This window comes from Lissotriton vulgaris, chromosome 3_1 (assembly GCF_964263255.1).
Source record: "Lissotriton vulgaris chromosome 3_1, aLisVul1.2, whole genome shotgun sequence".
Taxonomy (NCBI): domain Eukaryota; kingdom Metazoa; phylum Chordata; class Amphibia; order Caudata; family Salamandridae; genus Lissotriton; species Lissotriton vulgaris.
In genome coordinates, this window is record NC_141689.1 from 1,206,731,016 (window position 1) to 1,206,747,632 (window position 16,617).

The 16,617-nt window shown below is 43.1% G+C and overlaps 1 protein-coding gene across 1 annotated transcript in view; it reads right to left on the reverse strand.

The window, feature by feature from the left end:
* LOC147727649 (cysteine-rich protein 1-like) overlaps nucleotides 1-16,617 on the reverse strand; it is a 501,069-nt gene that overhangs the window by 273,021 nt on the left and 211,431 nt on the right. The window contains exon 2 of the mRNA XM_086963151.1: nucleotides 9,676-9,770. Coding sequence (XP_086819277.1) covers nucleotides 9,676-9,770 — 95 coding nt within the window. The remainder of the gene's footprint in view (nucleotides 1-9,675; nucleotides 9,771-16,617) is intronic.

The following is a 16,617-nucleotide window of genomic DNA, read 5'->3' on the forward strand; positions in this document are numbered from 1 at the left end:
TGTAACTGAATTGTTTTTGTTAAATTCGAGCTTCTGTTAGTTACAAAATAAGGCAGGAGAAATTTGTTTTTTGTCCTTGGCAGACCAGCTGGTCTGCGCAGACGAGTTTCATTCTGCAAGTTTCGATCACGTCCCAGTGTGTTATGATGGGCTACAATCCAATTTTCTTCCGCGCACGGCTTGTTTATTTAAGGGCGGGGTGGCCTGACTCTTCGGACTCTGACCTGGGAAAATGGGAGGCTTGCAGTGCCCTGCTGATGCTGTCACCATTTGGGCGGTACTCCAAAAATTTTTTTTTTTTCACACTGTAGCATGGTTCTTGCCCAGAAGGGTGAGACTGGCTTAGTTAGGATTAGGGTATGTTAGGCCCCACTCAATGTTGCTAAAAGTTAAATTTTGAATGTTTTTAATTAATTAGGATATTTTCTTTTCAATAATGAAAGGCACCCGGGGTGCTTTTTAAATGGAAAATTTTATTTTACAAGAATAATGATACTTCTTCTCTTGTTTCTAGGATGGCTGCAGTTGGGGTGCGTGCGTGCGTCTGCCCACTCCCTTTATTTGTTTTAGCTTTTTATTTTCATGTTATTATTTTAGTTTATTGTTTTGGATGATGGAACCAGACCAGACCAGACCAGACCGGGTGATGGATGGCCGCATTGGAGGAAGTGTCCAGGATGCAGGGTGGTGGCCTACACTGAAGAATTTGGACATTAAATAATACCTTGGACAATCAGGCCCCACTTTTAAAGCAAAAAAAAAAAAAAACGTGTCACCTATTATGACTAAGTTATTTAATTCCCTGGCCTGCAATTTTGACATCACTACAAGCAGGCCCCACTTTTAAAAAAAACGCGTCACTTATTATGACTAAGTTATTTTATTCCCTGGCCTGCAATTTTGACATCACTACAAGCAGGCCCCACTTTTAATAAATATGTCACCTATTATAGTTTTTCCAAATGAAGGACTTTTTTCAATGATGGTGCGCACATGTGTTCCACCGTGTGATTTAAAATGTTTTTTGTTACTGTTCTTACATTTTCACCTTGAGTGATCAATGGGTGGTTACCTTAAAATTTGGATTGTTATGGGTAGAGTGTCTTTTAGTATGTAGGAATTACCGTAGATAGTTGCAGGAATTACCTTGGAACCATAAATTTTAACCAACAGTGCCATGGGTTTGGTGAGAGATTTTGCATACTCCTTCAATAAGGCTCCCCCAAGTTGCGCGTGTTTCAGGGTCATAAGATCCATTTGAGGTTTCCAGCTCAAATTCTCACTTAATGTGACACCCAGGTATGTAAAAACCTCCGTTTGATCCAAAATGTATTAATGTTTGCCCAGACCTTGCAACTGTATTTCTCAGATTTCACCTTAAATTGACAAATGTCAGCAGGTAGGCCTCATTTAGGCCTATTGTTATTTTCATCTCACATATTAGCACCTACACCAATAGCTTCATGAGTCATCATTAGCTTAAGTTGCCTATAGTACGTAAGGCTCATTTAGGCCCTTTCTTGTTCTCTCATTAGAAGTTGAAACATATTTAGTTTTTAAGTTCACAACTGTAGGTAGGCCTTATTTAGCCTTAAGTTGTCCGAAGTAGGCCCATTTAGGCCCCTTGCTGTTTTCATTCAACACATAAGTCCCTACATCACTAGATTTCACCAATTATCATTAGAAGTTGAGGCACATTTAGTTTGAGGATGCTTTGGTTAGTTTCTGTTGTTATCAGATCCAATCTCAGATATTTTCAGCATTCAAGTCAAGGGTGCTTTGATTTGTTTTTAGGTTTCTATTCCCTACAATTGAGTTTCAGGTGGAATTTCCTTGAGTTGTCATTGTTTTTAGGGAGTTTTTTAGGTTTTGATTTGTTGATAGATTTTATTGATGTTTGTTTATTTAGATGTTATTGTTTGTCAGATGTTCGCAAGATAAGGATCTAAGGGTGGATGGCAGAGTTTTTTGGGCTTTATTTAGCAGTGATATAGATCTTAATCTTGCTCACATCTAGGATAGGTATTTTTAGCCTATGTTGGATAGATTATGTTGATGTTTGTTTAGATGGTTGTTGTTGTTTATAAGATGCTCGCAAGATAAGGATCTAGGGTGCAGTGTAATGGCAGGGTTTTTGGCTTTATTTAGCAGTGATAATAGATCATTATTCTTGCTCGCATCTAGTATAGGTATTCTTAGCCTGTGTTGGCCCTTTTAAGCCCTTTTTCCAGACCTAGAAGAGGATAGCTGCTTAATATGCCTTTATTCTTGACTTTAACCTGTCTATTGCCTATTGGCTTTGACATATTAGACATATTGGTATGGTTTATGAAGGTATTCTGACAGAGCTAAGGAGCATTTCACCCCTTTCAGGCCTAAAGCTAGAGAGACTCCATCTTGATGGAAGCAGAGAGGCTTTTTAGGGCAAAGGCAATGTTTTCAGTTAAGGCTGTTGTGCTCGAGGGAAGATCCAGTTAGGACTGCTTCTTATCCGAGAAATGTGTTTTTCTCTTGGGCCCAGACGTAACAAGCAGATGGCCACTGCGGTTGCGTGAAAGCCTGGGAGCTGGCACAGGAATTCGGTAGGAGACAGCCCTCCGGTGGAAATTTCCATGAGGGGAGAGGAATCCATAATAGCGAGCTACAGGAGAGGAGGAGTGGTCAGTTCAGTTTTGGAAGTCTGCAGCGTGGTGTGCAGTTCAGCGTGGTGCTCAAAACAACTTGGAGCACAGGACTGCTGGGAGCCCAGAACAACTTGGAGCTCTGAATAGCTTGCAGAGAGAGAGAGGATGTCTGCTAGGAGCTGCAGAATAGAGTGCAGTTCTTGAATGGAGAAAGAAGGCAGACGATTACTGAAGATGAGGAGAGAGAAAAGCAGTGCAGAGAGCATCAAAGAAGGCTGTCAGCTGGAGCAACTGAACCAGAGGCGTGGTGATGTGGTGAAGGAGGGAGAGACAGAGAGAGAGCCCTAATCCCACCAGAGGCAGAGAGAGAAATCTTCCTTCTAATAGGTGAGGTAGTCTGAATTAGTTACATTTACACTCTACACTTAATCTTTTCCCTTTTTAGCGGAGTGTTCCTGTTATGTGTAATCTTTTCTCTTTCAAGCGGTGTGTTCTACCTATAGTCTTTGTCAGATCTGTGTTGTACTAATAATAAATGACCCCATTAATTAGTGAATTAGTGTGCATGAGTTCTTTTATGATAAAGTTATCCTGGCTTCAAGCCAGTTGCTGTTGAGCCACTGATGGATAAGAGGGGGGTAGGAGCGCTTAAATCAGAGAACAACTCTAGCACATAGTGTGTATATCTTTGTCCTCATACAGTAAGAATAATCTTTCCTGGTAAGTATTGCTGTTTGAACAGATGCTACCCCTGATCAGGTAAGTAATAGTGAGGGAGAGAGGAGACTTGCAACCAAGGGACTAAGTTAGTACACCATCCTATAATAAAATAACCCCCAGTTTATAACAAACTGGTGTGTAATCCCTATTCTTGTTCACTAAAGGTAAACATAGCTCCTAGGTAGTTGCTGCATGAATGGATGAGTAATCCCAATCAGGTGAGTGGTGATCACATAAATAGGGAGTGAGTGAACCTTTGATGCCAAGAGCAGAGAGTACATTATATAATCCGGAACCACATCCAAAGTCATCATTGTAGTTTCATCCCGAGTAGACAGCTGAGATATCATCCCAATAATGTTTCATAGGAATGTGGTCGTCGTTGATATGCGGCGTTAATGAGAGCACTGGGGGGTCGAACCAGTGTGGATACCCACAAGATTGTGGCTTGAGTTAATGAGAGCACTAGGTGGTTGAACTAGTGTGTAGGTTTCGCAGGATCGCGAACGCTTTGGAAAAGGGAGCATTGGGTTCTGCAGGCCCGTGTGTAGACGCACCAGATTGTGTGTCAGATCTGCCCTAGGGTAGAACGGTCTGGGTCAGGGTGGCCGCGAGACCAACTGATGTAAATAAGTGTGGTGTAGGGTATGGATATCCCTAGTAATCAGTGAGTATTCTTAGTATCCCTATAGATTTAGTGGTGTTCTTAATAATATGAGCTTGTATATTGCGAGTTCCCTATCCTCAGGTAGGTACCAGGTGCCTGGATATAGAGGAGTCCTGAGGACGGAAGGTGAGTACGTTTTGGCTGGGTCACAGGGGCCCCTGGGGGCTGATCCCATCTAAACAGAAAATCCAGCCATTACAAAGAGCCATGATGAAATTAACACCTTTGGTTGCTCATTTCAAATGTAATAATTGTGTAGCTTGCTCCATGACTAAGGACTCTTAATTTGTGATGATGAACAATAAAAAACATATCCAATATTGTTTTTCGAAATGCAACACTAAAAATGTTATTATTGTTTAACATGCCCATGTGGTAAAATCTACATTAATATTATATTATGCATTATTTTAATATACTTTATTATATTATTTGTTCATTATTTATTAGAATATTTATTTTTATACACATTGTTTATACCTTTTAGTTACTGCAATCAGCAGTGAATTGGTTTTATTACTGTGAACAAAAGCTTTGCGGAGGCGTGTGTTTTATACGTGGACTAATGAATTTTGCTGATGTAATATGGGAGGCATATTTTTCTTTTGTTTTGTTTTCAATTTATTACTCGTTAAGTGATGCATAAATACTTTACCCATTGCCCCTAAGTTGAGCATGATTGCTTTTGTGCCAAGCTACCAGGGGGTTACGCACAGGTTAATTTTGTGACTTTGTGGTTCAACGTGACAGGGATTTTGTGAATGTTGTTTGAGAAGGGCTCACACCCTCCTCAACCAACAACCACGTTTCTCACAAAGGTGCAACACATATCACCCTTTGGTGCTAAGGAGAGGTAACCATTTGTGTCTCCCTCCATTCCCTTAAGGGCGTGGGTCACGTCATGAGGCCTGTCTGCATAGCATGAACTTTAGGGGTCCTTGAGGGCTGAAACCCTGAAATAAGCTATGCCAATGCACACACACACACACACATAATGTAACCGCTGATGTACAGAGGCATTTCATGGTCCTACTCAAAGATAGGAGAGGTGTCCGCTACTCCTGTTGAGGTTTCTTAGGCACTTAATAGATACAAAGGATTAGTCCATATCCTCAATAATATGAACAATGGCTGGAAAAACCACGGAGTTTGAGTTGGAGGAGTTTGAGATTGCCAAAAATGTTGGCCCTGCACTTACTGCCAATTTGAAGGCTAGTGGACTTCCATTAAGTGAGAGCAAAGTAGTACTAGCGGTCAGAACAGACTGTATATACTACGGAGGTAATTTACTGCTTGATTGAACTAGAAGCTGTTGATGCAGTGAGGTTATTTACAAATGATCTAAAGTTTGATTTCCATGCCAATACGATTTATTTTTGTACGCTAAAGTACTTTTGACTAATTTACTTGACTGAACATTAAAACTTTTTTTAAGGAAAGCTCCTACATGTAGTACAAAGGGTATGATTAGGTCCACTTACAAAGCCAGGGCAGACGTGGCCGGTACGTGCTACATACATACCGCATCCAGAACAAGATAGCCTCCCACTAGCAGAAACTAAAGAAATGTTCACTTACTGGAATTACAAACATATATTGACGATGGAAGCAGTTGTAGTAGTAATACTTTATCCGGTTGTTGCAAACCATCAAAGTATGCACACACAATAAAAATCACAAAATATTGAATTATTAAAATAGTACATAAAACAGCCAATATAAGATTCAATTCAGAGACATCATCTCAGCCTTTAAATAAGATAACATCTACGACATACATTATAGTTCCATCTTAATATATGATATAACCTGTACAAAACGCAATCCCAGGTTATGTAGCAGAATAGTACATCAGTAACTAACGTCTTAGGGTGATTTTAAAAAGTCATCACAATCAAGACAATAGGAGCTAAATCAATACAGTTCCCCCATAATAAAAACCAGTGCAAATGCAGCTATTGACTATGTGAAAATAGCAGAAACTACTAAAGCAATTTCTTCCTAAGTTTCAAGGAATGTTAAAAGGTTAAAATAAGTATGTGAAATATTATGAGAAATAAGAATTATCTGCAAGGGTGAGCATGGTCACTAAATTGCTGCTTGTAAAACTTAGCTTCTGTTGTACCAAACCGCCTGTAAGCACTTACTCACTGCAAATACAATTGTAGGATAATTGTTTCTTTTTAAAATTCTAAAGGCTACCAGGTGTCTTGTTGTTTCCATGACTCAGCATATTGGGGGATCCATTTGTGGTGGAAAACATGATATTCAGGACAGAAAAACACTACTGGCCAAGTACAATGTCATTCTGAAAGGCTCTGAGTGGCATTCGGGTCGTCCGAATCTGATTCAGAACCTGGCTTTCCGATTCATTCGGAAAGCCTTCTGACCGACTGATTACATTAGTCGGAAACTGTTCGGACTTTCTGACTCGGTTGGGAACAGCATTCGAAGGAACCGAGTGATTCAGATCTGACTCATACAGGTCTACGGACCGCGTTTCCGACTGTCGTATTACGATGTCGGATTCGGACAGCCTTTCCGAATCGATCTGTCTGACACGGATAGGCTGTCAGAATCTGACTTTGGAGGCCATTAGCAGGTACCTCTTCACCCAGGGCCTTCCGAATGGGGCCTGTGGGTGTACCCATGGGACTCCTCTTCAATACCATGCATAGTGTGGCAGGCACCATGGGGTCCCGCCACAGGGTGCATGATTTTCTCCACCCACTCCTTTCTTCAATGGGAGCCAGTGTAGTCGGTCAGATTACAGGTTTCCATTGAAGTCAATGTGAGTCTGACTGAAAGGTGTTCAGAAGCATCGTAATCAGTTGGTCGGACTCCCTGAATCTGATTCTGTAAGAAACGTTTCTGAGACAGAGTCGGTCGGAATGCTTTCTGACCGACATAGTAATGAGGCCCTATATTTGTCTCATTATCATCGCTCTGTCTACACACTGGGCAAATACTGGAATCTCAATCCAGGCGCCCTTTTTGTGTAAAAACAATCCTAATGGGAGAGTCCCAAGTCTAAAATGTACATAGAAACAATTGGCTAAGGGGGATGATGCTAGATAGATCTAGGAATTGCTCAAAGAACAGAAAGGGCTTAAATTCTAGAAACATGTTGATCAGGGAACCATTTGAGCTACTTTTTATATGACCATCATTGATGTAAGTCCAATGGCATGTTTTCAATGCAATGAGATCTGCTTTACGAATTGCAGTTGGCTCTGCCCAGAGCCTTTGTAATCTCATCTTGTCCAGCCAGGTGTAGACCAATTTGACCCTAGGGAGGGTCCTAGCAGATTTTTAATAGATCTTCAAGAGATTCCCTGGAGTCTTTTAACTTTGGTGTGACCCAGAGACGGACCCAGTACACTAATGGTTTTAGTGCAGCCAAGTCTGCAATTCTTTTGAATCCCAGGTCAAAATATATACAAACAGAGTAAGAGGGGAACTAGTTGGAACAGAAACTAACTTCTTGACAAAATTATTTTCAGCTGTGGATAGAGAATGGACAACAGCCCAGCCCCACATCTCAGCACCATGGAGTGCAGCACCTTGTGCCTTGGCACAGTAAACCTCCAAGGCCGGTGAATCTACAAATGTAGTTGTTTGCTTGTGCCTTCTGACGATAACATTTGATCTGTACCTGATTGCAAGAGTACTCTTTCTGAGTTGACCGGACCATTTAAATTCCTCCATAATTTTGACCTATAAATAGTCAAAGATGTGTAGCCTTTCCTGGGCCTCATTGCCCGACACTTTTCGTGGGCTCTCTCACTCGCATCCCCTGTGTGTGTTCCCCTATCTGGTTCAGCTTCACCTCCCCGGCCCAGGCTACTTCCTGACCTTCGCCGCAGCCATGTTTAACACTCCACCTCAATTCTCATTTTCAGTGTAGGACTCATTGGCACACCAGAGCACCAACAGATCCTCATTCTGCTGCAGCTATCATCAAAGTCAGACAGCCACTATCTTGACTTCCTTCCCAAGTTTCATCGAAGTGTGCATACTTTGCGCACAATTTGTTGGTTCTCCCTTTCGACTTGGTCAGGTCCGTTGACCCTGATGTGTGAGCGTGCCTTCTAACCCATGATGAGGAGCTTGAATCATGAATCAGGGGATAGCTTTATGAGGCTCAGCTGCTCCTCGCTCATACTCAGCTTGAGTACTGATGCTAGGGCATGCTGTTATCTGCCCACAAACTGCCGCTGAGTGTCCTCTGTCACCATGCCTCCCTCTCTGACCCAGCCAGCACTGCTAGCTTTGTTCCTCACACGCCTTTCACAAACCTCCCCATCCCCCTCATCTCCATCCGGGTCGGCAGTGGGTGCTCTGTGGATTCATTTGCCCCCATTCCCAGAGCATACAGGACATCTGACATCCTCCATGATGCGCTGCTGCACTGCACACATGGTACCACACACAGCATTTTCATAACCTGGATACATAGCGAATGAACAGAGCCTTTGTGCTGACTCATACCATAATTGTTCACTTTTTCAAAGCAGACGTTTGATGAACATACACTGATTTCTAATTAGAGAGCTACATGAAGGGGTACAATGGAAGTAATTAAAGTTCTCTTTTGTCTTTGTCTTATGGGTCTGACTCGAATGTCCTCATGCATACAATGAGGGTTACTCTATGCCTCTGCTGCCCGCTTTAGCACGTTAACTCCAAATATAATGGCTTGGCCAATGATTGTTGCTGGCTAAAGGAAAGACTATCCTGTTTTGGAGACCATACAACTTGTTTATGCGCAGATTAACAAGCTCTAATTACCTCTATCACTACTGATGTGAGCTGATCTACATATTGTTACCAGTGCCATAGCAGCCCTCCACTGTGTTCTGCAAACAACTTGGATAAACCTCATATAGTAAATACCAAGGGGCCTCCTTTATGAAAAGTGACGCACCGATGCGTGAAAACAGCGATGCGTCCCTTTTTATTGCGCCCTCCTTGCGACACCAATGATGCGTCATATTTACAGTATGACGCATCATTGCGCAAGGAGTTACAGATACATCAGTATTTCTGACGTATCTGTATGGCGCAAAAGTGACGCATTGCTGGAGTGTGTCACAAAAGTGACGCAACTCCAGCAATGTGTCCTTTCACATGGGGCAAGCCCCATGTGAAGGGGCCTGCGTCAGTCTTATGCCTGCTGTGAGGCAAGCGTAATAAATTGACGCATTTGCGTCCTAGAAGTGGCGCAGTGAAATCTTATAGATTTCACTGCGTCACTTCTATGACCTTTTCTTGCGTCAGAACGCCCACCCTGCATACATTATACCTGGCGCAGGAATAATGTAGCGCAGGGGTTTACAAAGTGACGCATCTACCTAGATGCGTCACTTTGTAAATATGGTGTAACAAGGCACATTTGCTGGTGCGTCACAAAAAGTGATGCACCGGTGGTGTAAAAGTGACGCAAGGTTTCCTTAATGAAGCACAAGATATTTACTTGCTACGAAGCACCACTTTTCCCTAAAGCAACGCATGTGGCACTTTTCGAGAACCATAACGAAAATCCCTCTGATGCTGTCACTTATTCTTATTTCTCCCCAGTTTATAGTGAAACTCAACAGCCATTGCAAGAGTCAAATGGTTGCTGACAGTTTGAAGGTGTATATATAGTTCATGTGGGCTCACCTCTGCATGTTGGCTGGGGCTGAGCTGCCTCTTGCAGTGGTTGCACTTCAGACACATGGGGTGGTAGTCCTTGCCCAGTGACCGCTTCCTCTCCGCTGTTAAAAGTACAAATCAGTTGTGATAATCTGTACAATTAACAAGGTTAACTTGGGATCAATAAAAATAAAGATTACAATCAATTTGAATTTAACATTTGACCAGAGGCAAAGGCTCTTGCTTGTATTAGCGGAATATTTTTTAGACACATGGTAGAAAACCTTTTTAAATGTTTTTGTACATAGAATTGTAAATGGATAACAGTGAATAACAGGTAGATTTTCACTATGAAGTTCTGAGTGACATCAAATAGACCATAGCGAAACTCCAGTGGTCAATGATGTCACTCAGAACCCCTCGGAGATAAATAATCCCCTTTATTGACTTTTTACCCGTCCATGATTTTATGTCCTGTATGGCCGTATCATCTGCTCCTGGTTTCAAAGTTGCGCAGAGGATTAATAGGGAGAGCTGCACATAACATAAACTCCCCTCCCGAAGATTAGATATTTCTCATATGGGAAATGACTAAGGATGATCAGAATGGCGGACTGGTGTGGTGACTTTGGAAAATAGCTTGGAGGAGCACAGGAACACATATGGCAAATGCATTTGTAGGTTAGATGGGGTTTAGCAGTGGTGTTCCTGGGGCTGCTGCACCACTCTGCTTCCGCTCTGTTTTTCTGAGCGCTTTCTTCTGCTTTTCCCTCGTTTTTGGTGTTTTCTGCTCCCCCGTCTTTCTGAGTGCTCTTGCCTGTTTTTGTCTTGTTTTTTACTGCTTTCTCCTACCTTCCCCCGATTTTCTGAGTGCTTTCTCCTGCTTTTTCCTGCTTTTTCACTGCTTCACCTTGTTTTTTTTCTCATTTTGGTGTTTTCTGCTCCCCCGTCTTTCTGAGTGCTCTCGCCTGTTTTTGTCTTGTTTTTTACTGCTTTCTCCCGCCGGTTGCCCGTTTTTCTGCCTCCCACCTAGCCCCGCCCACCAGCTCCCAGCGCCCCTCCCTTCTCCCAGGACCTATTAAGTGGAGGCAATAGCGCGACCCGATTGAGCAAGCCGCAGGCCCAGCTCTCCCGTGCAGCCGCACCTCTCTGCTTCCTCCCCGGTTTTCGGACTGCTCTCTCCGGCTTTTGCTTTGTTTTTTACTGCTTTCTCCTTCCTTTACCCCCACTTTTTTGAGTGCTTTCTCCTGCTTTTGCCTCATTTTTTACTGGTTTCTCCTTCCTATCCTCCAGTTTTCTGAATGCTTTCTGCTGCTTTTGCTTAATTCTTCACTGCTTTCTCCATGAAGCAGTCTGCATCTCCAGCACCTTGAGAGCCTCCTGGGTGGTTTGGAGCGCTTTATAAATCCTGATTGATTGATTGATTTATTTGATGTACAATCATAAAGCAGGGGCTTCTAAGAAAGTGTAGAAATATGTATTCATTTATTTATTTATTAATTTGCTAAGAGCACTGCCTCCAACAAAGGTGTTCTGATAGCTGCTATCTAGAAAGTCAATCCATCTGATTATATTATCGGGACATTTCAAAGGACAGAGCATGAGAAGGCTGTTTCAGGTTGTGCAAGGGATGATTGCTCCTTAGTTCCTGTCAGACCCCGTTCAAGAGGTCATGGAGCAGGCAGGGGCTACTAGGTCACCACTGTGTGGGTTGAGGCCTTTCACCCCTGCTGTCTCGGGGCTCACCCTTTTATGGCTGTGCAAACTGAGTTAAGTACATCACACTTTACTCTGACTGGTAGCGAGGGCCAGCAGTCACAGGCTTCTCAGGGAGGTTAGTGTGGGGTTAATTAGGCTCCATAATCAGCACCACCCTCCCAGCAGTGCAATGAGATCAATGTCCTGCCCTGGGCTACTCCTTGTATAAAAGACAAGTATTCTGAATCCGAATTTATGCTTCCAGGGGCCCTTGCAGGCTTGTTTAGCTGCCCTCTACCAGTTCCTCATGGGATCACTCACCTATGGATTGATTGATGCTTGGTGCTTTAAATGCCTTTGTACCACTGCACTTTAGTTTTATACCTTCATGTTTTGATTCAATGTACTGTTACTACAGGTATGCTCGGAAAGATGTTCATTATACGGCTGGTGTTTTTACCAGGTTCGGGAATCATATGCTCATTGAAATTGGGTTACATACAAATCTCAATGAATAGATTTAGCACATTTAAAGGCATGGCATTTTATTATTTCAACCTGGCCTAAGAACTCATTTAATTTAATTAATTTTGGGGCATGTTCGAAATAGTCTTTGTTCATCACAGACAACATATTTAATTATGTTTTTTTAGTGGTGTTTTGATTATATATAGCATACACAGAAGCCAGTGGGTGGCAGAGTGCTATGTAGAGATTACAAAGTATGCAACAACCCAAGATCTTGGTATTTTAAAGGAAGCATACTGGCACAAGAAGAGGTTAATGATGTTTCAAATTACATCATCCTCATCCATGGGCATCCATGGTGGAGGTAAGGGGAGGCACTTGACCCCCTCCCAATTACTAGGGTCACTCACTGGCTGCCTGGCATTGGCAGGCAGCAATCTGGTGGATTTACATAGTGCAGAGTAACACTACGTCCCCCGCCCGCCATAGTGTTATGCCGCACTAGCACTAGGCTAATAGTATGGGCAGCACCATTGTGCCAAAAACAGTCCAGGACAGACCGGGTCATGGCCTGTGGGTGGGTCTTTGTAAATGGTGGGACAGCGGACACGCTGCAGATGCGTGCAATAAGCATGCCACTGGCTTGTCCATGTCCAAACTGAACCAGGGGCCAGGAACCCTGTATCAGCAGTTTTCATATCAGTTTTTATTCCAGATGCTCCCTGCTTAAATTAAGAGAAGTGCCTAAACAGGGCTGCAGGCACAGAATGAATCTATTGTATGGGGATAACAGTTGTAAGTACTGTTATTTTAAATTGACTGCTGAACTGCCAACCGTTAAACCCTTACTTAAATTGGGAAGCAATATATATTTGTTAAACGTGGGTCTCTCCCAAGACATAAACTAGACTTTGTTCAAGCCTTGCCCCCTAATTATCATATTGTACATATGAATAGACAAAAAAAGGTGGAGTCCTGACCATCATTCTGAAGGCTAGTCTGACTTGCCATATCGATCCCCCTGTAACCCCTTAGTATGAAAACATGGAGTTTGCGTCACAATGTCCTGTACATCTACATTTGCAAGAGTGTTAATCTATCTGCCCTCAGGCCCTTATGGTAAATTTATTCAATAGTTTCCGGAATCAGTTTTGAATCTGACTACTAAGTATAGCCACTTTACAATACTGGAGGACTTAAATCTTCACTTAGAGGAAGTGAGTAACTCCAGAGCAGTAGGTCTTAGAAAAGGACATGGCAGCAATCCAATTGAAACAAAAGGTCAGGGGTCTGAAACGCATAGGAGGTCATCTTTTGGAGCCTATATTTACTAACAATTCTTTGGTACAGGTCTGCGACCCAGTACCACTTATCTTGACAGATCAGTACCTGATCCCTATAAACCTTGTGGTACCTGATCCTTCTCCCTTCCCACCAGAGATGTAAGGGAGACAAAGAAGGGTTATGGTTTAAGTTAAATAGGAAAGGTTAGAGAGGAATTCTAACGATGTCCGCACCTTGTTCTGGCTCAGACCCCCAAACTGCTAATAACTTGATTATGGAATGGTCGATAGATTCTCTAGACCAAGTTATTCCTAAGATCAAAAAACAAAACATTAATCGGCCCCTTGGTATTCTACACACTTCAGAACCCTAAAAAGAGATTGTAAAGTTGCGGAAAGGGCCTGGAGGACAGACTTAGATGAAAATTAAAAAAATAATTAAAAACTATATCGAGTGAAAGTAATGACCTATCACATTGGAATTAGAATTAGACAAGCTCTGGTGTCCTACTTCGAAAATAAAATTAATAATGCAGTCAACTTCCCCAAAAGAATTGTTTAGAATTACAAAGTCCTTGCTAGGGTCTACTAAGAATGTCATGGTGTCTGAACCTCCTGGGGATAGGTGTAAGGCTCATGTTGATCATTTTAACTCAAACATTTAAAATGAATGACCTATCATTTAAAAAAAGACAATGAAATAATAATTCTAGCCCAGAAAAAGATAGTACAAATGGAGGCCTGCCCAACTTTTTACAGTTCCCTCCCTCCCCTATCCTTAGAGGAGTTCATTTCCTTTTTTGAGAAAATTAAATTTGGATCTCCTCTTGACCCGGCACCAGTGTGAATTCTCACACTTAAGCCAGAATTCATATTCCCTATTCTGTAAGAATTGACTAACCTATCCCTCAAAATTGATATAGTGCCTTCACCACAGAAATATGCTATGGTTAGAGCCGACCTAAAGAAACCTAATCTTGCCCCAACTTGTTTGGACAACATTTGGCCTTTATCCGTGCTCCCTTGTTTGAGCAAAGTGGTGGAAAAGTATGTGAATAGATGTCTGTCGAAGTTTTTTGAAGACAACTGAATTTTACATCAGACACAAAGTAGCTTTCATCCTAAGCACAGTACAGAGACTGCACTTCTAGCGACAGTTTGCAAGGCCAGTATCAAAGTAAGAGCCCTGGAGTGAGTTGGCTACTTTTTTCAGAATCGGTCTTTATGGGCCGCTGTCCGCGCAATGCGTGGGGTTTGGATGCCTCGATTCCTTGAACCACAAATCCCAGAGGGCCAAGGGTGAAGCTGCGCGAGACGTTAGCTGCGCAGCCCAGGAAACATAAGCCAGACCTACAGCGAAAACGGAGCTGATAATTTGTGGTGAACCGGAGAGAAGAGAGGTCGTGCATTCTTGGTGGAAACCGTGAGCAGGAGTTAGGGTGTGTTTTCCGGCTGGAAACACACGGATTCGGAAACCAGTGGAACTTACACTGGTTGTATGTCTGGGAGAGACGGACACGGCCGTGTTCGTCAGTTTCCCCCTTTTGCCTCCTTTGAAGTACTTGAGTTGGTTTTCCCGAGTGAAAGAGAATCGCGGCTGCGTTTTCTCGCATGGGGAAATCTTTTAGAAAAACATTATAAAATTCGGAGAGAACATTTCCGGAATAGATATTGAATGTTGTACATTGGGGAATATCAACAAAACTCACAGTGAAGTGAGTGTTACATGACTGTTAATTACTGACAAGTGCAAGTTACTCAACCGATAATACAGCTTTATATTTTGCTTGCGGGAAGAAGCATTTCCAAGGTGCAGTTAACCTTCAGCCTATCGTTTGTTCTCTGTTTTCTTTCGACAACTTGTTTGTGTTTTATTTCACACTGCAGGAGAGGAACCAGGGGGGTACCTAGTTATAACGGAAGAGTGGAACAAGGCAGAACATTGTCAGGAATTGGTAGGTGAGGTGTGATAAGAAGCCTATAGTGCATGGTGAAGCTATTGTATATTTCATGTGCACCCCTTTGTTCCTTCCTTACCAGATTGTTACCACTGGTAGGACCTTCCCTCCCTCTCCTGCATCTAAAGAATTTGAGTTTTCCTTTTCAGGTATGCTTGACTAATAGTGTGAAAAGAGTCCTATTCACCAATAGGGTGATTCTGTATCCTAGGGTAGATAGGGAGGGGTGTGAAGCTAATCCCTTGTCTTTGTAATTTAAGATCTCCCTCCCCGCTGTCCCCTTCCTTTCCCGCGATTGCGGAACCCTCCTACTGGTCTGTGATTTATGCCAGGTCACGGGTCGGTTGCGTGAGAGTGGGTATAGGACTTTCAACACAGCCCCGAGGAGAAGTGTGTCGGAGCCTGACAGAATTATCGGCCCAAGGAAACGATCCTCCTCTTGGCTGTGTTGAAGGAAAATGGCCACTATGGACGACGTTCTGGCTGCCCTAGCTTTAGTCCAAACAGAACTAGCTGCCTCCAATAGAGAGGTCGCTGCTTCCAGAGCGGAAAACGCTCAAATAAAGGCCCGTTTGGATAGCATACAAGTAAATCCATTTAGTGCAGGGGCTAGCACTTCTACTCTCCCGTCCCTAGTAGTAGAAATGCCCACACAAATTCCGCTAGCTCCCCCCGAGAGGTTTTATGGGGATAACAAAAAGGTACAAGTGTTCATGACGCAAGTACGCCTACATTTCATGTGTAAACCAAAGATGTTTACGACAAATCAAGCCCGAGTGGCCTTTTTGATCTCTTACCTGGGTGGGGAAGCAGCTCAGTGGGCGGTTCCCATAGTCATGAGAGATGATCCCCTACTACACGATTGGGATGAATTCCGGTTGGAGTTCGAAAAGACCTTTGACCGCAGAGCTGAAACGTTTTCAGCAGACCGTGAGCTATTGGTTCTTAAACAAGGCACTTCCGATTTGGTCTCTTATCTGAACAACTTTCGTCGCCTGGTTGCTGAAACAGACTGGCCCGAGGTCAAACAGTCTGCTTTATTCTACCAAGGATTAAATGACGAAATGAAGAACGTATTGGCACACATAGAACCTCAACCACGTACATGCTCTGCACTCATAGAACTCGCTCTTCGTTTAGACCATCGCATAAGGGAGCGCAAAGGTGAACTACGAAAGAAGGAGCCTGTGGTAATGGTACATGAGAGAGGAGGAGGGCACAGTGAAAAACCCACGTCCGCTCAAGAGGCTATGGAGATTGGGGCTGTTTGGGCTTCCTTGTCCTTTAGCGAGAAAGAACACCGCAGGAAGAACGGACTTTGCCTATATTGCGGAAAAAAGGGGCATTACCTAAGGGAGTGTCCAGTGAAACCAAAACCCGGAAGGTTCAGGACTGGTCAAGCCGCAGCTGGAACCATGGAGGAGAAGTCGGAAAACTCCAAAGCTTGAGAGTGAATGGAGGGGAACCCTCAAGCCGAAACACTATCCCTTCAATTATGGCCTGTTGCGAACAAGAAAAGAATCATGTCTTCCTGTCTATGTTACTGGTGATGGAAACTGGAG